Source organism: Nelusetta ayraudi, unplaced genomic scaffold, assembly GCF_046127955.1.
Source record: "Nelusetta ayraudi isolate G7.1 ecotype Tasmania unplaced genomic scaffold, CSIRO-AGI_Nayr_v1 ptg000072l, whole genome shotgun sequence".
Lineage (NCBI taxonomy): Eukaryota > Metazoa > Chordata > Actinopteri > Tetraodontiformes > Monacanthidae > Nelusetta > Nelusetta ayraudi.
The window spans coordinates 1,140,536-1,164,465 of record NW_027466122.1 but is presented as its reverse complement, the minus strand read 5'-3'; the positions used below and the strand labels follow the sequence as shown (position 1 = coordinate 1,164,465).

Here is a 23,930-nt window from a genome sequence, read left to right as displayed (position 1 = left end):
TTTCCACGGACAGCGCGCTGTTACTTTTTACCGCTCAGCCGCCGAAACCGACGGAGGCGCTCGGCAAACTAATCAACGACCAAATCCATTACAACCATTTACCCAGATAGCGTCATTTCCCCGATGGTTTCATAAACACACGCACGCGCACACAAAGTTACAGGTTCTCTTTTTAAAAACAAAACAAAACAAAACAAAACAAGACAAAGTCACAAAGAGTTGGAGCCGCGGCTCCGCCGTGACCGACGATGTCTCACATCTTATTCACACCGATACAACAGGACTGCTGGGACTGCGACTACCTGCTACGAGGCTCCGCCCGCTCTACTGCGGGGCTTGGGATGGGGGGGTGGGAGTAGCGTAGGTCAAAGGTCACATGACACGGGAGGGCAGGAGAGGATGGGAGGACAAGGGGTCGCAAAAGGCCGACCACACTACAGCCGTAATCTACTGTTTAGGCACAGCACCACTACTCACAAACTATCCAGCCTGGAAATGATCACATGACACTCTGTGGTGGGGGGAGTCGGAGGGGGAGGGGGAGGGGGAGGGCGGGGTGGTGGGCAGGGCTTATCGCTCCAGCTGCGCTTGTCTTCAGACGACGACGACTACAAGTGAATTAATGACAGTACTGAGAGACAGAGAGACCGCCCACCACTCGTCTTCTTCTTCTTCTTCTTCTTCTTCTTTAAAGGAATCGCGGTGAAGGTGTGTCAGGTTCGAGGAGGGGTGGGGTGGGGGGGAGGGACCGCTAACTCCTCCCCCCTCCCCCGTCGTTGTTGTGCGTTTCTTTCATTTTCGCTCTGCTTCCAGGAGGCGGTTGAGTCGGAGGGTGGGGGAGGGAAGAGGGGGGAGGGCTGGACTAGTGCCCCACTCTCCCCACCCCCATCTCCCTCCCCCTCCCCCTCCAGTGCTCTGGCGAGCTTCACTTCCACAGCTGAGTGCTGAGGGTCTGGCCGGACGCCGCCGCTGCCGCTGCCGCTGCCGCCGCCGCCGCCGCCGCTCCAGGGGCTCCTGATTGGCTGAAGGCGGCCACCGGGGGGGCTCCGCCGCTCACCGCCACACCGGACATCTGCTGGGTCATCTGGAGGGGTTGGGCGGGGGGGAAGGAGGGAAAGAGAGAGAGGAGTGAGGACAGCAGAGTGGAGGCGCCAGGGTGGAGAAAGGTGAGGCGTTAGCATTAGCGTTAGCCTGGTGCAACGGAAAAAGGAAACCTTTAGAATCGATGGCCAACAACAGCACATCGCTAGCTCCCAGGCTAACTAAGCTAACTAGCACCTGGGGAGAAGTGAACATCACGTCGTCAACCTTCATTAAAAAACAGAAATTCTGAGGAATTTTTTGTTCTGTCTGTCTGTTGCAGTCGCAGCAACCACGCTAACCTCCTTAGCGACAGCTAGCGTTGACGACTGGCAGCGGCTTCTTTCTCCTCCTCGGCTGTTCCACACCGCCCATCACCCCACCCTGCTCACCTCCAGCCCCTTTACCTCCTGGATTCCCCCCCGCCCCTTCTCCTTCCCACCCCTGCTTTTTCTCCTCTATTATTAACACACATTTCTGCTCAGTAATGTGGCCATTGCCTGTGTGTGTGTGTGTGTGTGTGTGTGTGTGTGTGTGTGTGGGCACTGAACTCAAGACATAAGTGGACAAGTGAACAAAAGTGCTTTCAGCTGTGATATACGGCCGTCCAATCAGCTTCCTCCTGGCCACCAGGATGCTGACGGTCGAGTTGGGCCGCTCACAAACACACACACGCACGTACATGTGTGTGTGTGTGTGTGTGTGTGTGTGTGTGTGTGTGTGTGTGTGTGTGTGTGTGTGTGAGGGTGTGTTGAGGGGTTTTAGCTGACCCACAAAAGGTTTTTGCTGATGTCAATACGATGAAGAAAAACATTGAATCTTGAAATGTTACAAAATTGTGGCAGAATTTTAGTTTCACACTCGGCGCCCCCTCTGCCCCCCTGTGTGTGTGTGTGCAGCACTTTCAACAACCTTCTTGTGTTTTGAATTCAAAATATTTCCCTGAATGTGTTACAGACTGTGTGTGACGAGCGCCCCCTGGAGTCTTACCTGGGCCACGCCCCACTGTCCCTGCTGCTGCTGCTGCACGCCCATGTAGCCGCCGTTGGCCAGGCCCATCATGGCCCCTCCACCCATCATGGTGGTGGGTGGGGCGGCTCCGCCCACGCCGGGGCCAAAGCCCTGCGGCGCGAACTGGGCGCCATAGAGAGCGGCTGGAGGGGGCGGAGCAAGAGAGAGAGGCGGGGCCGGTTGGTTATACAGCAGGAGGGAAACACACCAAGATTTCATAATAATTCATTCTGAGAGTAACTCCTTCAATATTGTTTCTATATATATATGTATGTATATATATAAGCAAAAAATATCTAAGTGTATAAATATATACACTATTTTTTGCTTTCATATTTGTATATTTCGTATTCGTGAGCGCTGGCGTCCTCAAATGAACCACCAAAAAAGAGGAAGGTGGACAGGGTATCCAGGTTTGCGCTTGCAGGCCACCGTAGTTCACTGGCAAGCTCAGGAGGGGGAGGGGCGAGAGGGTCAGCGCTGCAATCTAAACTCGTAACCACTCGATGTCGCTGTTTACTCTCAAGATCTCCAAACATTACACACGGGACCTTGAAAGGAAATTCTTTCACTCAACGTGATTGGAGGTCTCGGCCCGGCTGGCTCCTCCCACTTCTCATCGACTCAGCCAGGACTCAGTCAGGACTCAGTCAGGACTCAGTCAGGACTCGCCTGCACAGCACCTCCGCTTTGGGAAAGTGCTGCATGTCCTTCACACACTACACAACACAACATTAACGTGTGCTCGTCTTGTGTGTTGCAAGTGTTCCCGCCCACGTCCGTCCATCCGTCCGTCCGTCCGCCCACACACACACACACACACACACACACACACACACACACACACACACACACACACACACACACACACACACACACACACACACACACACACACACACACACACACACGGAAACAGCAGCAGCGCTCCCGCATTTGCACATAATCACAGTGAGTGAGAATCTGCCGACTCGTCTCTATTTTTACCAGCCATGACCCTCCAACCGCCTGCTGTGTGTGTGTGTGTGTGTGTGTGTGTGTGTAGAGACAGTAGATTGTGCTTGTGTAGGTGTGACTCTCTGTTTGCACACAGCAAACACCTGAGTGTGAGCTACACAACCACCACTCGGTTTCATTTTTCCCAGCGTCTCACACTCTGAGTGTGCAACGCTCTCTTTGAAGACGTCTCACACTCAGAGGTGAAACGCAAGACATCCGCCGCCGCCGTTGACTGCGTTGATCATTTTTTTCCTCTGGATGAATGTAGCTGCCGATGGGTTCAAAAACAATAATAAGAAAGGTAGGAACTGAGGGGCACATCCTCAAAGAAGGGCGCGCAGCGGTAAAATGCGGCGCGTTTGGCGGCGAGATTTCACTCAGAAGCCAGAAACACTTTGACAGACGGAAGCTGCGCCTGGGTGCGGACACGAGCGCAAACTCTTTCTGGATCTGAATGAGGCGTATTTGCATAGAAGGGGGTGCCCTGCCCTGCCGCTACCTGCGCAAAAGCCGCGCAGTGGCTTTGTGGATCCGTTCCGGGAGACTTAAAAATCCCTGAATCACAGCAGAAAGCAGAAAATATATATATTGACTCTAGAGATACATGCTATGCAGTGACATATTTCCACCAGAGAGGGCAGCAGTTGCCCGCCCTGTGCTAGCTGCATTGTCTGTAAACCCATTTCCCACCGGAGCGTCGCACTGCGGAGGCGTTGCCAGTGTTTGGATCATGTGATTTACACACGGGAGGGAAAACTGGCTACAAAACACTTTTTTTTTTTCCTCCTTTTTTTCCATTAAACACAACAACACCGCCCACCACAAGCAGGTTGGTTAGATGAGCAGCTTTTCTGACTGATATAACACACCAGCGCGCACGCACACACACACGCGTACACACACACACACACAGGTGCAGAACCTTCCTACAGGCCTTGATTGTGCGATTTGAATGCAATCAGCCTGTTTTTGTGACCAAATAAAAACTGAAAAAAAAGAGGACGAAGCTCCACTAAATCAGCCAGTGTGAGTGTGTGTGTGTGTGTGACTGTGTCACCTTGTCCGCTGGCAGCCTGCAGCTGCTGCAGCTGCTGCTGCTGCTGCTGCTGCTGCTGCTGCTGGTTGTGTGTGTGACTCCCCACCGGGCTGCTGGCGTACAGCGACAGGATGGAGTCTTTGGACAAAAGCTTCTTCTGCTCCGGCTTGGTGCTGGGGGCGGTGCTGGAGGTGGAGGTGGTGGTGGTGGGCGTGCTGGTGCTGGTGCTGGATGGGACGGCCTGCGGCGGCGCTGTTGCAGAACCGGACTGTCGTGGAGACAAAGGCGGAGACGTGGCGAGAGATATTCAGTTTATTCATTTATTCGTTTTTTTTTCCTGTCAGCTGGACGTCGACAGCGATACAATAGAGCTGCGGAACGACACAATAAGGAGATGCAGGAATGAACTGGTGTACGCACACACACACACACATACACACTCACGCACACGCACACACACACACACTTCATGTTTAGACCTATCAGCTACCAGGACCATTATGTGTCTCATAATTGAGGCTGACAAAAAAGTACCACCTGCCTACATTGTACAGGTGTGTGTGTGTGTGTGTGTGTACCAAAGGAAGGGGGAGAGAGAGAGAGAGAGAGAGGGAGAGAAAGAGGGAGAGAGAGAGAGAGGGAGAGCGAGAGAGAGAGAGAGAGAGAGAGAGAGCAAAAGAGAGGAAATGGAGGCAGAAAAAAGCGTGAAGAAACTCTCAGATGGACCTCGTGAATAAGACGTGGACACACACACACACACACACACACACACACCCACGCACACACCATCTCAGTTGCACACCAAACTTGATGGTGCAGCGTGCACGCCTTCCTGCACACGCACACAAAGGGCTATTTTTGCAAGCGTGTTGCTGCTGCTGCTGCTGCTTAGCAGGCAGCGCCGCTCCTCCCCTCCATCACCCCCCCCCTCCCCTCCATCACCCCCCACCCCTCCATCAACCCGCTCCCCCCCGCTCCCCCCCGCTGGCGGAGGAGGGGAGAGGAGGAGCAGGGGTGCGGAGAAGAGGAAGAAGGAAAGAGACAAGAGCAGGGAGAGGAAGTGACAAATGATGGAGAGAGTCGACAGAAGGAGGAGGGTGAGGAGTAAAGGACAGAAGATAATAAGAAAAGCGGGTGACACAGCCTGAGGAGCAAAGCTGGATAGAAGACCATCACGCACGCACACGCACACGCACACGCGCACACACACGCACACGCACACACACACACACACACACACACAAGCACGCCAGCCAAGGTGAGTCAGGACGCCTTCACGACAGAGTCCTACAATTAGCGGTGGCACGCCAGTGAGGCTCCGCCTCCCCGCCAGACGACGGGTGACGCCTCTCAATCGGCGGCCGAAAGCCTTTTCACTGCTAATCTTGTTCCCAACGTTTAAAAAAAGAAGAAGAAGAAGAAGAAGAAGAAGAAGAAAAAGAAGAAGAAGAAGAAGAAGAGGAGGATGGAATAAAAACACATTTTGCAAGCCGAGAAAATCCCAAATTAATCTGCGACCGTTCAGTTTTTGAGTCTCAGAACGAACGGCGTGACTCAGTCTGACGGTTCTGAACTCCTGTGATAAGGCAGTCTGTGTGTGTGTGTGTGTGTGTGTGAGTGTGTGTATGTGTTTGGCACAAAGCTGCTCCAGGTCAGGACGTATAGAAGAGATATGCTGGTGATTGAAAGACGGCGCAGTTTTCTTCTTCTGGTCTTTTCTTGCTGTGAGTCATCGTCAGACTCCTCATCCGAGTCACTTGTTCGAGTCACTCGCTGCTACTACTAATACTACTACTGCTGGAGCAAAAAATAATAATAAAAAAAAAAAATCGGACTGGCCTGCTTTGATTTGAAAACACACAGAGACAGCTCGTCCAATCAGCTTGCAGGGATTTTTCAAAGCCCCGCCTTTGCAAAACCTTGGCCTTGCCTCCCAGTCCTTGTTCTGGGGAAATAGCTGAGAAATACACAGAAGGTGCGAAGCCCATGAGTGGAAACACACACACACGTACACACACACACACACACACACACACACGCATGCACATAGTATGTGGTTGAGTTGTGCGTCTCCTAGCAGCACACACAGAGTCCCAGAAAAGCTTCTCCAACAAGGCGCCATTCTTCTCCTCAGAGCCGTGTTGGCGCTTGACGAGAGCATCCAGGACTCTGAATTACACTCTGACAGCCTTTTCCTCACTGTCGCTATTCATAGAGCTCAACTCTGCACACACACACACACACACACACACACAGAAGACTATCTCTCTCCCAACAGGATTTCCATCACGGCCAGGAACACATTCGCTCCCCTCTGATAGACCATCTGTGGCTTCAGAACCTTCACTAGGCTGTGTGTGTGTGTGTGTGTGTGTGTGTGTGTGCGCTCGCTGAAGATTTTTTTTTTTTTTTTTTACTAATTTCCAGAAAAACAAAAGAACAGCTCGCTCTGCACCAAAAAACAAAACAAACAGAGGCAGGCGGCCAATCAGGGAGCGGATGGAGGGAGCGAAGCGGCGACAAAAGAAAGAACAATTAAGGGAGGAAATTAACGAGCGGATTTACCAGACGCAATCTATCCCCCCCATCTGGCGGCGCGTGCAAGTACACAACGCCGTCGACATTCTTGGGATAAAAATAAATAAATATGTAATCATGATAATGACAATAATAGTGATGGCTAATGCTTTCCAGGAGGCCGGTTGTGAGGAATTCCGTCAAAGTTCTTCCGAACTTCCAGCTAAGAAACTAAAAAATGTATAAATATAAATATAAAAAAAGAACATTTGGAAGTAAGTGGAACGCAGTGGGGATTAAAAGTGTGGATGTCTGTGTGTGTGTGTGTGTGTGTGTGTGTGTGTTGGGGGAGGGGGGTTAATCCTTAGCAAAACACAAATCCTCCCCCTCCTACGAGGCTCTAATCGTATTTTGCCTAATTGACACATTGCCAGCTCCAGTTTTCCTCCCAATCACAACTGCAGCATCAACATCCACCTGCTGAGCCCCCGTGTGTGTGTGTGTGTGTGTGTGTGTGTGTGTGTGTGTGTGTGTGTGTGTGTGTGTGTGTGTGTGTGTGTGCGTGCGTGTGTGCTGCAGCAACCTGAGCCGTCTGCTGTGCGGCGCCGGACGAAGGCAGTGGGTTGGACACCATCGGCCCGAAGATGTCCAGCTCCTCGACGCCGCCGCTGCCCGAGCCTTTAGCTCCGCCCATTGGAGTGTCTGGAAGGAAGAGAGGGGATGATGTCATCGGGGGCGTGGTGGGGGGGGATTGGGTGGTGGGGTTTGGCGGGGGGGGGATCAAGACAGCCAGGAGACCACGCTTGCTGCAGCACCTCGGCCGATCAACAATTAGAATATTTCAGCCAGTAGGTGGCGCTGTGGGCGATTGTGCTACCCTGTAAACGACAGGTCAGGTGAGGCTACGTTTCAGCCACCAGGATCAAAAACTACTGAGATTCTCGAGTCAACAACAGCAACACAACAACATGTGGGATCCCTTTGATATTTGTCGTAATTCCACTCCCGACCTGCTGAGGCAGCGCTGCGTCACTGCGATGTGTTTGCTGCTCGTCAGCCTTTTAGCGGCTCCACGTCACATGACAGCGGCGGTGGCGGTGTCACTGCGAAAAGAACACCGCTGCCCCACGGCCTGAGTGTGTGTGTGTGTGTGTGTGTGTGTGTGTGTGTGTGTGAGTATGTGTTTCAGAGGTGGCGGAGGTCGTTTACATAATGCTGATGAAACTGCCCATAATCCAGCCCCCCCCCCTTCTCATCACGGGACGGCGCCGCTTCCTGAGAGGACCCTCGACCTCACCATGGTAACAAGGGAGGGTCGGGGGAGGGAGTCAAGTTGAATTGAATTGAATTGAATTGAACTGAATTGAAGTGAACTGAATTGAAAGCCTTTATTGTCATTGCACTAACAGAACAATGAAATTCAGAGTGCAACTCCACCGGGTACAAAACAACAAAAAGCACGACACGTGTGCCACGTATGCGACGCGTCGTCGATCGTGTGTGAAATCTCATCCACTTGACGCGCCCCCTGCTGCCGCAGTGGGGGAACGCATTGATTGGAGCAGCTCGCCCTCCAGGGACCACGACAAGGTGGGCGTCACTGGGGGCAATCTCTGGATCGTCACTGCGAGAATGCAGGGTTTTTTTATTTGGCCGTCTCTTTATACAGTCAGCGCTCAGGTCCAGTGGAGTTGCTGTTTCGATTTCATTCCAATCAATAGCTGATCAATCACAAGCAAAAGCCAGAACCAACTCATTAGACACACACAGCAGCAGCAGAATTCTCCGTCTGGTTAGAGAAGTATTACACCCAACCACCGGGGGGGGGGGAAACAAGATTTAAAAAAAACTATATATACACATATATATATATATATGTACATATATGATTATGCTTATTTCTGAAATCCATCTCACGTCATGTGACTGTACCAATCTCTAATTGTCTTTTTTTCTTCTTTTTTTTTTTTTTAAAGATATATCATTTCTTCCTACCAACGTGAACCTCATTGTTCCAACATTTTTCCCTGAAACACTCGCTTCACTACTACTGAGGTCACCAGCTTGTAACTTCCACACAGAATTAATTACACTGGGAAACTCTATAAGGTCCAATGATATTCTACTTAATAATTGAACATCTTTCCTGTGTGTCCGCTCGTCTAAATGACTTTGTAATTCGGGGGCTTGGCAATCTCATTTTTCCCGCGGCGCGCGGGCGCCTGAAATTTAATTAACTGATACTGGCGTGTTCCAACCGCAGGACGGCCACGCGTCACACTGCACAATTCTAACTGCGGCTGTGGCGTGACTGCGGGTGGATGCGGCGCCGCCCTGCTGTCTGCGGATGGAAGCGCGCAGCCGGTGCTTCAACCTCGTGGTGAAAAAGAGTTCATCATCGGCGTCAAAATGTCGTTTTAAATTTTTTTTGAGCAGAGTGCGGCGGAGGTCTTACCCAGACCCAGCAGGTCCACGGCCGGCTGGCTGCTCTCCGTCTGCAGGGGAGGAAACCAAGAGAGACAGTGATGAGGTCGAAGCTGCGGCAACAATGAACCCCTGTTTTTGTTTTTTTTGTTTTTTTTTTTTTAAATCAAGCACAAATCGTTAAAACAACAGGCGGGAACCTCGAACAGGAGACTCAACAGTTTAATTATTCAATTATTAATCAACTGTGGAAACAAAGCCGTGCTAATAAGCAGGTGATTCAGTCGCTTTTTGAGCAAAAAAAAACGGCTTTTTACCCTTCAGCCGCTGCCGCCGCTGGCGCACTGCCCTAATTGGCAGCGGCTTTAAGAGCAATCAACAGGCTAATTACGATGCCTTTACTTTTTCAAATGAACGCAACCGATTTAGAGAGGGAGGCGGTCAAAAGAAAAGGCAGAGTGATTGGCAGAGAAGGAGAGAAGGCATGAAAAGTCAGAGGGCGGGAGGAGGAGGTGGCGGGGGATAATAAAGAGGGAGGGATGGAGTGAGATCGGCGAGGAGGAAAAGCATATAGCGTTCAAGGAGACGGAGAGCGAACGAACCCAATGCCCCCAAACCTCCCCCGCCCCTGCTTCCAACAGAAGATCGATGGAGCACATGAGATTCAATGTCGTTCCAATCGGAGGCAATGAAAAATAATTACTGCGTCCATGACTAATGAAGTGTGTGTGGAGGTGGGGTGGCAGCAGAAAGATCTTGAAGGTTTTGAAAAAAAAATCATATTTCTGTTGACTGAACACAGAGATTTCTGCAAACAAAGTAGTCGTGCAACGTTTGTGGTCCGACACCTCTGTGGGAAATTCACAAACCTTCCAACGAAGGAACGGCAACGTTTCTGACAGCGACGTTTCGTTTTTCCTTCCACGAAACACCTCGGAAGTGGTGCATTTGCTAATTCCACAGCAAATTCCATGTCATCAGACACCGACACGCACAGAGTCGGAATTCCAGGGTGGAAAACCGGAGAGTCAAGCTCTTGCCTTCCTCCTTCCAAAGCCACCGGGACCCCAGAAGCTACTCAGGACTGAGGGACTTGCTGCGGCTGGAAATGTTAATACCGCACATAAATATTCATCAGGTGCGTTAAACGGGACCTGGGATTCCCCCCTCGGGAAGCTGCCGCATCCTAATTACATCAAAGCATGAAATAATATGATTATACAAAGAGGTCTGAGGCGACGATGAGGAGCGGCAGAGGCGGCAGGAGGAAGTGACACGCTGCTGCGTCCTGATTTCATCAAGTGGGCGACAAGACACAACAAGGACTCTTTTGCAAAGAACTGAGTGAAGAACACTGGAAAGATAGATATTGGGTATATACCGAGTAGATATTGAGTGGATATCGGGTAGATATCCAGTTAATATTGAGTAGATTGAGTAGCTATTGAGTAGATATCGGATAGACATCGAGTAGATATTGAATAGATATCACAAAGAAATATCGCATTAAAATCAAGAAGATATTGGGTAGATTTCGAGTACATATTAAGTTGATATCAAGTAGATATTGGGTAGATATCAGGTAGATATTGAATAGATATCTAGTAGATATAAAGTAGGTGTTAAGTAGATATCAAGTAGATATTGGGTAGATATCGGTAGATATTGCATAGATATCAAGTAAGTGTTGAGTAGATATTAAGTTGATATCAAGTAGATATTAATTTGATATCAGGTAGATATTGAGTAGATATCTAGCAGATTTTTGGTGGATATCAAGTAGATATCATACAGATATCGGGTAGATATCGATACTGAGGTGGGCAAATCGGACCTGCACCTTGCAGCACCTGCCTCTGTCTCCTGGTTGGTGTCTGTGAGACCTGTGAGACCTCTGTGTGACCTTTGACCTTCAATCCACTTCCTGTTTCACTTCCTGGGTTAACAGGAAACGACACAGAGGACCAGAGAGGACGGTGTGTGAAGAAGAGACAGAGTAAAGTAAGCTTAACACAGAGACACACAGACACAGACACACACACAGACACACACACACACACACACACACACACACACACTCTTTTCATCTCTGAGGACTAAAAGGCTGTGAGCGGTTTTTCCTCTAATCCCACTGTGTGTGTCCCCCCAGATTCCACATGTGATGCTGGGAGCTCCACAACCAGGCTCCGGGGCCACTGGGTGCGAGGAGGGGAAACACTCCTTTGTGTGTATTTGTGTGTGCAGGAGTTTTTTGTGTGCGGCTCCTTAAATCCGGCAAACAAATTGTGGCCACTTTGTGACCAAAGACGCCCTAACAAGATTTCTCCACGCTCTAAAAGCTCCGCCACTCTGGTGAGAAACACCTTAACAACACAACCCCTCCCTAAATTGGCTGGTTTGTGTGAGTGAGTGTTAGTGAGTGTGTCGTTCTGTGTGTGTGTGTGTGTGTGTGTGTGTGTGTGTGTGTGTGAAGTTGGCTGCCAGTGTTTTGATTAAATTAGATATTCTTTCCCCGAACAGCACGGTCACGCTTCAGCTGTCAGCCCACACCATGACCTTCCTCTTTCTGTGCGTGTGTGTGTGTGTGTGTGTGCGTGCCTTGGTTTCCCTCGCAGCATCCGTGTGCATTTTGTGCGTTTGTGCGGGTTTTTGCAGCGAGTTCTCCCTGACTGTCAGCTGGATGTAACTGGCTGGAAGAGACGCCAGCGTGTGGCAACTTCAGATCTCCTCTCTGTGACAAAGCCTTTTAGATTGCAATTGTGTGTGTGTGTGTGTGTGTGTGTGTGTGTGTCTGTGTCTGTGTCTGTCTGTGTAAGTGTGTGTGCCACCAGCTGAGTGACAGATTGTGTTGACTGGTGCAGAACTGCAGAAGCAAACTGAACAGCCTCTGACTTACTGTCTGGCACGCACACACACGTGCACGTACGCACACACACACACACACACACACACACACACACACACACACACACACACACACACACACACACACACACACACACACACACACACCCTGCTCACTCTTATCTTCTATAATTTCTTTGTTTCTTATCTTTCTCCTGTCATCATGAGTCACCACTCTTCCTCTTCCTCTTCCTCCTCCTCTCACCTTCCTCTTCCTCCTCTCCTAACTGCCTCCTGCTCTCCTTTGACATCACACTCACTACTCTTCCTCCTCTCCTGACCTCCTTGTCGTCTCCTTCCCCGTCCACCTTGAACTCCTACTTCTTCTCCTCTGATCGTCTTCGCCGACGGCCCACCATCTCCCCGCAGCACCGACTCATCAGCAGCTGCTGCTGCTGCTGCTGCCCCGGGCCCCAAGCTAAAGTCTGCAGGTTTTCCTGGTTCGGACACCACGGCTGCTCAGAGAGCAAAGAGAGCAAAAGCCTCGCGGTGACATAATCAGGAGGATATTTTTTGGGAGGGGGGGGGAGAAAAAGGAGAAAGAAAAGAAAAAGTGCAGCGTTTGCTAAATACCGGGGGGGGGGGGGGGTTATCCTTTGAACTTTCGGTTTCTAACGACTAATAACTGATTATTCATGAAATCTTACCAGGTCGATGAAAAATGCATTGAAACAGAAAAAAAAACCCTCTGCTGGCAGGCAAACACAGACGTGCTCCTTCCTGCAGGGGGAAGTTTGTAATCTCTGAAAATCCCTCACATCTCGAATCCAGCCTCTCATAACATGTTCCAATTAGGACGTTCCAAACCGTAACCGGGACGGCACCAGGACCAGGTCTGAAAGGCAGGGAGGGGGCGGCGGCCACGCGGCCCTCGACAGTCTTGCAGCAACGACGACGACGACGACGACGACTACATACTAAACCGCCATCATTTGCCTTCAGGTGAAACGTGATGAAATGATTTTCCCAACAATTACACTCGGAACCGTCCCACCGCTCCTTCCTGATGCCTCGTTTCTTTTTTTGGTGCTCGGCTCAACGCTCTGAGATACAGACACATAATAAAATCTCACCGACTGTCCTGACAGCCCCTGAATTAATTTGATTAAAATTTGTTTTGGCGCATTAACTATTGGCGGTGGCAAAACGCATGAAGACGACCTTCCTGCAGTGACCCAGCGCGTCGCCGCCGCCGCCGTGCCCCACCCTCTCGCCTGCAGCCCCCGCCTCTCCTCCCCCTCCGTGTGCCCCCCTCCCTCCACCTCCCCCACACGACTCTGCGGGAGGAAGACGGTGTTGTGTAAGAGAACTCAGCGGGTCGCCGGCCTCTCCGTGACGACGGGGGGTGGATTTTGTTCTCGAGGAGGTTCCTCTTTAGTGCAGCTGGAGCCAAGCAGGAACGCTTTGTTTACACTATTATTATTACACATATCCATCATAAGCTGCTCCCAATGGGGCGGGGGCAGCGGCTTGCATGGCAGCAGCCACCCATTGGTGTGTGAATGCGTGTGTGCATGGGTGGATGAGAGTTTCATGAATGTTTTGAGCAATAAGTGACATTTAACTGCAGCTGAACTGCTCGGCAGCATTGGGAAATATTCCCTTCGTCCATCTTCGCAGCCTCCAACACAAAGTGTTTTCAGCCTTTCAGTCTTTTGATTATGAGAGCATCGAAGCACAAGAGAGAAACAGGACAGCGAGCACAGGCTGAGCTACTGCTGCTCTACATCGTTACATGATAGAATGATGCTCTATACTAGGCCTAGGCAAACCTGAACCCCTAAAACACAGAAATAAATGCATGAAATGCAACCTTTTTTATTACTGATTTAGTTTTAACATAATTTTCAGCAGGCCAGATTAGAAATATATATCCACGTTCTATTACAGTTCAAAGACTCGGGGTCATTGCACCTTCCTGACGTCTCTGTAATGCAACCGGCTAGTGTCCACCTGCCTGGTCATGTGATTGACATCACACTGAACACTGAAGATGCTTCAGGTCAGAAGCAGCAAGGCCGCACATTCCAGCGCTGGGACCCGTGCAGAGCGAAGCCCATCTGCAGCACGTTCACACCTCAGTGTTGCGGGACAACATCAGAGGCAGCAACAGGTGTTTCCCGTGGCTGCTGGCGGCTGTTTCCTCTGATCCTCCGGAGGCGGCGCCAATGAATTTAATCTGTAAATCCCTCTCTGCTAATATTTGACGCCGTCGACTCGCCGCCACTATCGGGGAAATCACTCCGAGTCTGCTGAACAAACTTGAGGCAGCGGCGAATGAATCTGCCTCGTTAACGAAGGGGAGGCGGTTATTTGCAGTTTCGGGTGCGTGTGTGTGTGTGTGTCGGGGGGGGGGGGGGGGGGCGGGGGTGCAATGTTAAAGCTGTAATTGAACAATTTGTTTGCATTTGTCGCAGTTCTCGATTTTCGAGTGCCCCGCCGCCGCCGCCGCCGCCGACTTCGGCGCTTTTCGCCTCTTTTAATTGAGCGAAATGTTTGCTCCTCCACCAGTGGCACCAACAAACACAACATCGACGGCAATAATTGCACAAGAAGAGACGGAGTGATAAAAGAAAGAAAAAAAAGAAAAAAGAAAAAATATTGGATGAATTCAAAAAGCCGAATTGGAAATGGTTTCCAGTCCCTGGGGTATTTTTCTCCCTGTGATGTATTTCTGAGATTGTCAGTTAAAATGAGGAACTAACGGCCAGTTTAGACGCTGATACAGTAAATGTGCCGTATGATGACTTTTAAACGGCGACGAGTGGAAATGACACGGCAGAGTCGTCGCACCGCCTCACCGCTTCTATCTGCCGCATCACAGCTGGGGGAAGGATGTGTGCCGTGAGGCACCATCAGGTAGTATGTGTGTGTGTGTGTGTGTGTGTGCATGTGTGTGCAGCCGTGTTGTGTTTTTCCCAGAGAAACAGGCCCGGCTCCCTTCCTCCAGCGTATCGATCCTTGCGGCTTTGCAATCGATCCTCACGGTGCCAAACCCCCGAGAGCAACATTTGTCTCTCTCTCTCTCTCTCTCTCTCTCTCACTCCGTGTGTGTGTGTGTGTGTGTGCGCGTGTGTGTGTGTGTGTCACATTATTAGTCACAGAAGGCTGCTCCTCTGGCTGCCCTTCACACCAACAGACCAGGGATATGATTTAGCAGCTGAAATTGCCCAGTGTGTGTGTGTGTGACTGTGTGTGTGTGTGTGTGCGTGACTGTGTGTGTGCGTGACTGTGTGTGTGTCTCTCTGAGCGTGTGATGTGCGTCACATTCAATCACGGGAACCTTTGAGAGCCCGGCTCGGTCCAGATGTGCACCGCCACCTCGCGATAACGCACTCCCTAAATGCCCGAAACCAGCCTCGCACAACTCATCAGCGACACACGCACACACACGCACGCATGCATGCAAACACACCGACGCACGCGCGCACTCACACACGCTAGTTCACTTCTGTCTCCAACAAAGGCGAGCGCCAGTGTTTTCCGTGAAGGAGAGCAGCCTCTTGTTCTCTTTGATAATTTATTCATGGGCTGGAAGAGAGAGAGAGAGAAAGAGAGAGAGACAACATGAGGCGGGCGTCCGATGGGACAACAGTGATTTAGTGTGTGTGTGGGGAGAGAGAGAGAGAGAGCGCGCAGAGTGGGGGCGAACAAAGGGAGAGGCGGGGGTGGCGGATGGAAAAAAAAAAGAAAACAAGCGGAGGAAATAATGAAGTCCCACTTTATAACAAAAAAACAACAAAAGAAACAACAGAAAAAAGCTTTAATTCCTGTTGAGTCACATGGTCACGTGAGCTCACTGGTTAAAGGGGCACAATCGAAAATCGAAAATCGAAGAAAAGCCTTCTAGGCCCTTGAGATTTTTTGCTGCAGTCCCTCGATTGGCCACAAGGGAGGAAAAAATATTAAAAATCACCGCGCCGCCATATTGCCAGTCCGGTATTCCAACTCTTATAATACATTCATGGTTCTAATATAGAGCCTACAAACAATGGACAGGAAGTTGGGGGCGTGTCCTCGACCTTTGGCAAAGCCAATCACGCTCGGGGACAAAAACGCCTCGGTATCTTTTCGTCCCTCTGTCTGCACATGACGTGTAGAATATTTACAGTTTTCCTTTGTGCCCCCGTTCTATTTCCGGAAGAAGGAGGAAAAAAAAAAAATATTCAACAGACGTGGTAAAAAAAAAAGAAAAAGCCCCAAGCTTCTCATTAATTTTTCATTTAGATGCTCAACATATCCCCAAGTTCCAGCGGTCAATTAATAGATACATCAGCCGGCCTGGCCTTTATCTCCAAACACCAAACGAATGTTTGGGTCCGCTGGGAAGACAGAGAGAGAGAGAGACAGTGAGAGAGAGAGAGAGAGAGAGAGAGGGAGAGAGAGAGAGAGAGGGAGAGAGAGAAAGACAGAGAGAGAGATGGATTTAGTGGATTTAGAAGGTCAACGCGCTGGTGGCGAGGATTTCTTCATGAGCAAAAACAAGACGGAGAGCAAGAGAAAGGGTTTCGCGCATGGAAAAATTACAACTGGCATTAGCATGGAGAAAAAAAATCCCAACCGGTGTAAAAGTGTAAAAGGCCCCCTGAGGGAGATTTTCCTCATATATTGTTGGAATGGAACTCCTTCCAGGAGTTGAAGAGACGGGCAGAAACCCAAAATAAATAGAAAAAAAAATGCTTGAGACGTTAATGGCACGTGAAAAGAATTAAGAAGCTTAACGGGCCACATATGGCCCCCGGGCCGTAGTTTGCCCATGCCTGGTCTGGAAGGTAAAAACCCCACCTGAGCTTCCCTCGCAACATCCGTCCATCTCGCAAACTCTCACCAGCCTCACCGGCACCAGGGCCAGGTGTTGGCTGAGGGTTTTCCTTCCGGGAACTTCCGGATTGTTCCGGGACCTACCGGATTGTTCCGGGACCTTCAATCTGGGCTCCCCCGCGGACGAGCCGACTCTCGCCTTTTCCAACTACGTCTGCATGTCTTCTGTCTTCCGTGATTCAAAATGAAATGCCAATTAAACGTTGCGCTGCTAAGACTTTAAAGCCCCCAGCCTGCAGCCCCCTGCTGGACAGACCTGGTCATTACCCACAGCCCCCTGCTGGACAGAACTGGTCATTACCCACAGCCCCCTGCTGTACAGAACTGGTAATTTCCTGCTCACTCCATTCAACTCGTGTCTTTTCAGATCACCTTCTTCTTCTTCTTCTTCTTCTTCAAAAAAAAACCCAACTTGACTGCCAGGTGCAACTGCCGCAGTCGCCGCAGTCGCCGCTCTCTTTTTCACCCCTCTCCCCCGCCCACCTCACTCCCCTGCTCCTCACCCCCTACTCCTCCCCCCTCCTCCTTCTCCCCCCTTTTGAATTTTAATATAAGCTAAAAGATAAAAGCGGCAGGAGAAGCCAACGTGCTGCTTGTGTAAACCTCTCGGAGGAATCAAAGGAAGTGAAGGAGGGAGATGAAATCTTCTGGCTGATTAAAGCTCCGACCGACACCAGCACCGCACGTGAGAGTGCATGTACGAGTGCGCATGTGAGAGTGCACGTGCGCTCTCTCTCTCTCTCTCTCGTCACTGTCCATCATTGCGTTACGTGCATGCATAACGCGACGAGGCCGGTGCATTGTGGGATTGCGTCAGAAGGACGGAGAGGGCGGCATGGCGAGGGCGTGCGAAGGGAAGAAAAAGAGAGAGAGGGAGAGAAGGAGGGAGACGGAGGGGAAACAGGCCGTCAGCATGTTTGCTGCCATCCCACCCGGAGATTTAGCAGCTTTTCAGCACGTCAGCAGCGGCTGCGGCTAACGAGTCACACACACACGCACGCATGCACACGCGCACACACACACATGCACACACACCAGAAGCAGAAGAGTCCTCGGATATCTCCTTGACACTGGCACTCAGCTCAGCCAATCAGGAGGAGGAGAAAACACGTCCGGCATCTGGTGGGATCCAGCTGTGGATGGTCCTGCAGCGTCTGTCTGTCTGTCTGTCTGTCTATCTGTCTGCCTGTCTGCCTGTCAGCAGCAGCGATGCAGCAGATGCCACTGCACCGTGCGGTACTTACAATTAAAAATACTAAACTGGCTGCTTAGTTGTTGAAGTTCATTGGTTATTGAAGATATGAAATCATTAATTTACTTCTGTGTTCTAAGGGTTCAATAAATCTTTTCATATCGGCCAATAATGATGTTCCACTCGCAGGAAGCCCGGTCAGGTGATGTCACCCACCTCGCTCCCAAATCCAACCGCCGAGGTTCACTGTACGCACCATCACTCAAACTGAACCTGCTTCAATCTTCACAGGTGATACACCTACACCACAGATTCAGGGAACCTCCAGCAGGCCGTCTTCTGTCGACGCCTCCTCCCCCGACTGACTTACCCCTCCCCCACCTGCTTTGATTGATTGGTCGCTCGCCCGTCGCTCGCCCGTCGCGGCGGCTGAATCAGTCGATCTTAATCACTTCGACGACCCACCCCACCAAAAAAAAAAAGAAACGCACGTCAGACATCGGAGCCCCACGGTCTTAAAGTGCAGCGTAACAATATCCAGGGGGCTGCCGAGCTAAAGCGCGTTGCCATTGATCGGGGGCTGCGATTCGCCGACTCACGTCGCAATTACACGGCGGGAAGCCGAGACGAGTGGTTTCCCAGTCGCGCTTGAATCACGCCTCCCAGGCGGGATTATTTCACCCCTGTGCAACAGACAGCAGGCTCCAGTCGAGTCACGTGACTTCATTGCCCCCCCTGGAGTCAAAGATGATGTCATCTGCTACTGAGGAGAAAGAGGGAGAGAGAAGAAACCCAGAGAATCCTTTTCTCCTTTTCATGGCTGGAAAACAAAACAATCCTGCAGCAGAGCTCCCAGAGCGCCACCCACTGGCTGCAATACTCTGCCCTGATTTCTTCACTGCAGAAATGAGACACTTTAGAAATGAGACACTCCCGTTACTCACTTATAAATATAGATACACACACACACACACACACACACATATATATGTATATATATATATACACACACATATATATGATGATCAGGAACCACCACGGCCCCACACTGCTAGCTCCTTCCACCGGCTTAATTTGCTCCCATAAAACCAAACCAGTAGAAGGCTGCACACCAGACTGGACTGAACCGGTTCAGACCAGATTGAAAACAAGCACCAGGAACCAGGAAGAAAACCATCACGACCCGACAGAGGGAAAAAGACGTGTTGGAATTCAAATTTCACAGCTGTGTTGATTGTGACACTGGCCGTTACACACAAAGATTGTTAGAAAACAATAAAAAAAAAAATGAAATAAAATCCAAATTTGCTGCAGTGAATTTCACGAGATCATAAAAAAAACGGCAACAGCGTTTCTAAAGCAGCAGGAGGGAAGAGAAAAAATCCACAGAACATTTCACCCTCATCGGGTGCAGCAGCCCATCGGCCTCAATCCATTTCCCTGCTGAGGGAACACACGCACACTCGCACGCACACACTTCTTCAGTGAGACTCTCTTGATGCAAACACACACACACACGCGCACGCACACACACACGCACTCTCTGTGCTGAAAGCTACATTATTCCCCCATCGCCTCGCAGACCGAGGAAATACTGCAATTTACTAACCATGACCCAGAAAGACACACACACACACACACGCACACACACACACACACGCCTTCAGTGAGACTCTCTTGATGCAAGCACACACACACACACACGCACATTGTGTATATGTATGAAGCCAAAGGCCCGATGTGTAACGACATGCACTCAGTTAAACGCAAAAGCCAGTGCACGGCAGAATGCACACACACACACACACACACACACACACACACACGCGCACACGCACACGCACACGTATACACACACACACACAGTGAGCTTCGCTCCAGTTATCAGTAAGCATGAACATTTTCTTGAAGTGATACAAAGTTGTCAAACACAATAAAATCAGAAGCCAAATTTACTAAAAATGAACCGTCAGTGTTTTCCGGTCATTTCTTCATGTTTTCCAAAAATATTCGGATTTTATTCGGCTTACTTTTTTTGGTCTTGGCTTCGTTATCTTTTTTTTTTGTGAGTCAGTCGCTGCAATTCCATTACAATTTTTGGCAACATAAAAGCAATATTTCTAAAATTTCAACAAAGTACAATTGCGATTTTCAGGTGTTTCCATTGAATGGTGTGAAGCGCATAAAGCCGTAGTTCTCGTAAAATCTCACGGGACAAGATTTCTTTTTACGAGAACTACATCTTCGTTGGGTTTGTTTACGTTTATTTGCCGTCTTGAATGGTTTTGTTATATTTTTCTCTTTGATTACTTGTAAAAAATATTCCCTCTTTTCCTCCGTCCAAACACAACGCGTCAGTTTCACTGGTCAGTGAACTGGTCACGTGACCCCGTACGTCACGCCCGCTGACGTGTAAATGCCAAAAAAGTGTTTCAGTGAAACATTTGCGATATATACCTCCACATGAGCTGTTTCCATTAGCAGTTTTTTATTGCAATATTTAGGTTTTTGCACAATTCTAGGGGGGGGAACGGAAACGCAGTTTGTCTTTGCGTGACGGTTCGTCGTCGTCGTCGTACCTTTGTGACGTTGTGTTTGTCCGCATCCCTCTCCTTCTTCTTCTTTTCACGCTCCTTCTGCAGCGGAGAGACGAGATGGAGGAATTCAAACACCGCAACATTTATAAGCGAAACAAAATATTTTTTTTCCTTTGAAAAAGTGTTCCAAGATAATTTGTGAACCGTGGTGAGGAGGAGATGACGCAGGGAGGAGTCTTGAAAAGGTTTTCAAGTTTCAGTTCAGTTCAGTTTGAATAGGAATAAGCGGGTATAGAAGATGAATGAATGAATGAATGAGTTCAGTTTTCCACCGGAGACGGTCTCATCTTTTCTTTCCTTAACGTGGTGCTAATGTGTTCCCAGTGCAGTTTTAATGCAAGGCCTCTCAGGCCAGCCAGCCTATCAGAGAAGCCTCGGCTCACAGCCTTCAGTCTGGCCATGACTCGGACACTGAGTGAGTGAAGAGTGCGCGTCACTCACTCACTGTTTGTGTATTTACCACTATTTGCACCAGGGTGGTCATTTGTCTTGAGGACAATGAGCAGAACATCATCATCATCATCATCATCATCATCAATATTTACAGTGAAGCCGCGCTAAGAGCTCTCGCACATTAGATTTTTTTCTCCCCTCTCTTCTCCGACTGAAAAGGAAATGAAATATTCAAGAGGCACATTAGGGTCTCGCTGGGGAGGTGCAGGGCTGCAAAAAAAACTGCATTAATTTTAATTTCAAAACGATTTTTATTCTGTCAGGATTTTTTTTTCCCTAAAGCCGCGTGTCTCCGAGTGCATTAACCGGGAGTTCATGACGGCGGCGCAGGCGGCCAATCAGCATCTTAATGAGAGCCAAGGGACAAAGTCTGTGAAAGCAAAGACGTCCGGGGTGCGAAAATCACAACTACGACGTTTTCTGGCAGAAGTGGTAAAAAGAGAATTTTAAAATATTTTTGTTGCATTGATGCCAAGATATTATTAGACTCTGAGGTATCGATCATCGATCATATTCCCCAGAACTTAGCCCGTGCCAAGCCTAAGCACAAACAGAGACTACAGACTGTATTTTCAACACAACCGAGAAAGAGAGGCCACACAAGCAAGAGCCGCACCTCCAGTCGGGTCCTGTCGGCCTGCGAGGAGGACGGCGAGGAGGACGCAGCAGCAGCAGCAGCAGCAGCAGCAGCTTCGGACGACTTCTGGAAGGAAACAGAGAGTTTAAGCCGGCGGGCGGGGGCGGAGTCAGGCGGACAAGTGGGAAGGAAGAGGGAAAGAAAAATGATTCTCTTCAATTCTGTGGACGCTGAGTCTTCGGTTCAAGTACAAGGCTGCAGAGGAGTCAGACACACACACACACACACACACACACACACACACACACACACACACACACACACACACACACACACACACAGACTAGTCTCTAGTGTGGATGACCCCTATGACCCCTATGACCCTCCATTAACCTGCTGTCGACCTGCCAGACAGACGGAAAGCAGCTTGATTTTCCTTTCTTTTTGCGGCAGCTGGTCGCAAACAGCAGCTAGCTACCAGCGAACAGTCCTGGAGCGGCTCCGTTGATGATCGTGTGCCAGAGGTCAGAGGTCAATCCAACTTCTCAGGGGAGATCTGAACAAGGGCACGGCAGCGATTTCTCCTTGCTGTTTCCATCCTTGAACGCCACTTTTCCCAAAAAACAAACGCAAAAAAGTGAGATTTATGTGTAGAAAATTGTGTTTTATTCTGTTTTTAATGACGAACCCACAGCCTGAAAATCCAGAATCCTGAGTCTGAAGTGAAAGTCTCGTCTTATTAAAAACCCTACCGCCCGCAGCGTGACGCGTCACCTGACAGATCTAACAAGCGCCTCGATGTTTTCTTGGCCTCGTCTTTGTCTCCTCCTCGTTACTGCCGGCGCCATCTGGCTGCTTCCTCGCCGCTTCCTGCACGCACGGCGGCCTCAGCCGCACTTCCCCGCCGAGACTGAAATCCGGGACTCGTTCAGAGGCAACAGGACGACAAGAGGACGATAGTAAAGGCTGAGCATCGTCTCATCCGACTCTCACACACACAAAATAATAACAGTCGGACCAGGAAGCGAACGATGCAGCCTTTTTGATCCACAGCAGCAGAACTACTGAATTTCTCCACTGGTGCCCCCTGGTGGAAGGACAGGAACTGAACGGTTCCTAGCCTTCCACCGAGGTGAGACAGAGGCTGTGTCTCAATTCAGGGTCTGCATCCTTCGAAGAAGCGTCCTCCGTCTGAAGGAAGCGTTCTCCAAGGACCCGGCCGAGAAGGACAAACCAAACCAAACCCCGCCTCCCCGGTAACCACACGGGACGGTCTAGCCTTTGGCGTATTTCCTGGTTGCGTCACCGCCGTTCCCTCCCGCTGGCCAACCCCGGAATTGATGTTTTCATAGCATCAAGCTAACCATTGGTTCGCCATCCAACGATGGCGTTGGATGTTGAAATTAAGTAAAAACCCTACGTTAAAAACGGAATATTTTATGTGAAATTTCAATACTTAAATTTATACGTTGTGTCTTTGCCAGTACATGCCGCTAATTTCAGCTGACCTCCCAGGATCCCAGGATGCTTTGCAGCAGCACACAAAGCATCCTGGGATGCAGAAGGATGTGAAGGATAGTAGCGGTGCAGCCTTGGAAATCGGCTAAAAGCAGGGCGCATTTTCGAGGGCGCATTTGGAGCGTCCTTCGGACTTTGGGGATTTGGGACAAGCCTTCGCGCAGTGCTATGACGCAACTTCCTTTCAAATGCGTACTTCAAGGATGCAGACCCTGAATTGAGACACAGCCAGAGACCCTGAAAAAGAGGGCTTGAGGCCGAGGCCGATCTCCAGCACTGCAACACGACGAGCCTCAATATCGGCCCGTTTCCTCCTTCCTCCGCTCCCTCGCTCCACCTCTGGAAGTTTCAGGAGTGTCCTGGAGCGTCAATCACACCTTTATTTAGACCCGTCGGCTCGCGTCTGGATCAGCCGCTGATGCACAGGCTCACAGGCCGAGCCGTGTCCTGCTCTCTCTGCGTCCAGAGGAACACGGCCGGACGTCCCTGTGACTAACGACGGCGAATTAGGGTGAAACACACGCACCCCCCACCCCCACCCTCTCTGCTGCTCTGTGGTGACGTTTCTGGGCCAAGATGCTCAGACTCCTGCCTTGCAGGATGAACTCTTGTTGTGTCGTGTTGGATCCCAGGGCTGCTGATGTGAAGTGCAGCACACACACACACACACACACACACACACACACACACACACACACACACACACACACACACACACACACACACACACACACACACACACACACAAATATAAATATATATTTCCTTCTAGCCAGGCGTTCAGTCGTGGTGGAATAATGA

The 23,930-nt window shown here is 50.1% G+C and overlaps 1 protein-coding gene across 8 annotated transcripts in view; it reads right to left on the bottom strand.

Annotated features, from left to right (window-relative positions):
* LOC142899452 (stromal membrane-associated protein 1-like) overlaps positions 1-23,930 on the bottom strand; it is a 33,018-nt gene continuing 9,088 nt past the window's right edge. The window contains exons 5-11 of one of the 8 annotated variants that reach the window (XM_076043034.1): positions 21,651-21,734; positions 20,564-20,620; positions 9,099-9,138; positions 7,227-7,345; positions 4,148-4,394; positions 2,071-2,234; positions 1-1,084 (exon numbers count right to left, since the gene is read on the bottom strand). In XM_076043034.1, the coding sequence (XP_075899149.1) occupies positions 926-1,084; positions 2,071-2,234; positions 4,148-4,394; positions 7,227-7,345; positions 9,099-9,138; positions 20,564-20,620; positions 21,651-21,734 (870 nt within the window). In that variant the 3' untranslated portion in view covers positions 1-925. Of the gene's footprint in view, positions 1,085-2,070; positions 2,235-4,147; positions 4,395-7,226; positions 7,346-9,098; positions 9,139-20,563; positions 20,621-21,635; positions 21,738-23,930 lie in introns of all 8 variants that reach the window. The other 7 variants (XM_076043032.1, XM_076043035.1, XM_076043033.1 and 4 more) reach the window with 7 other exon arrangements.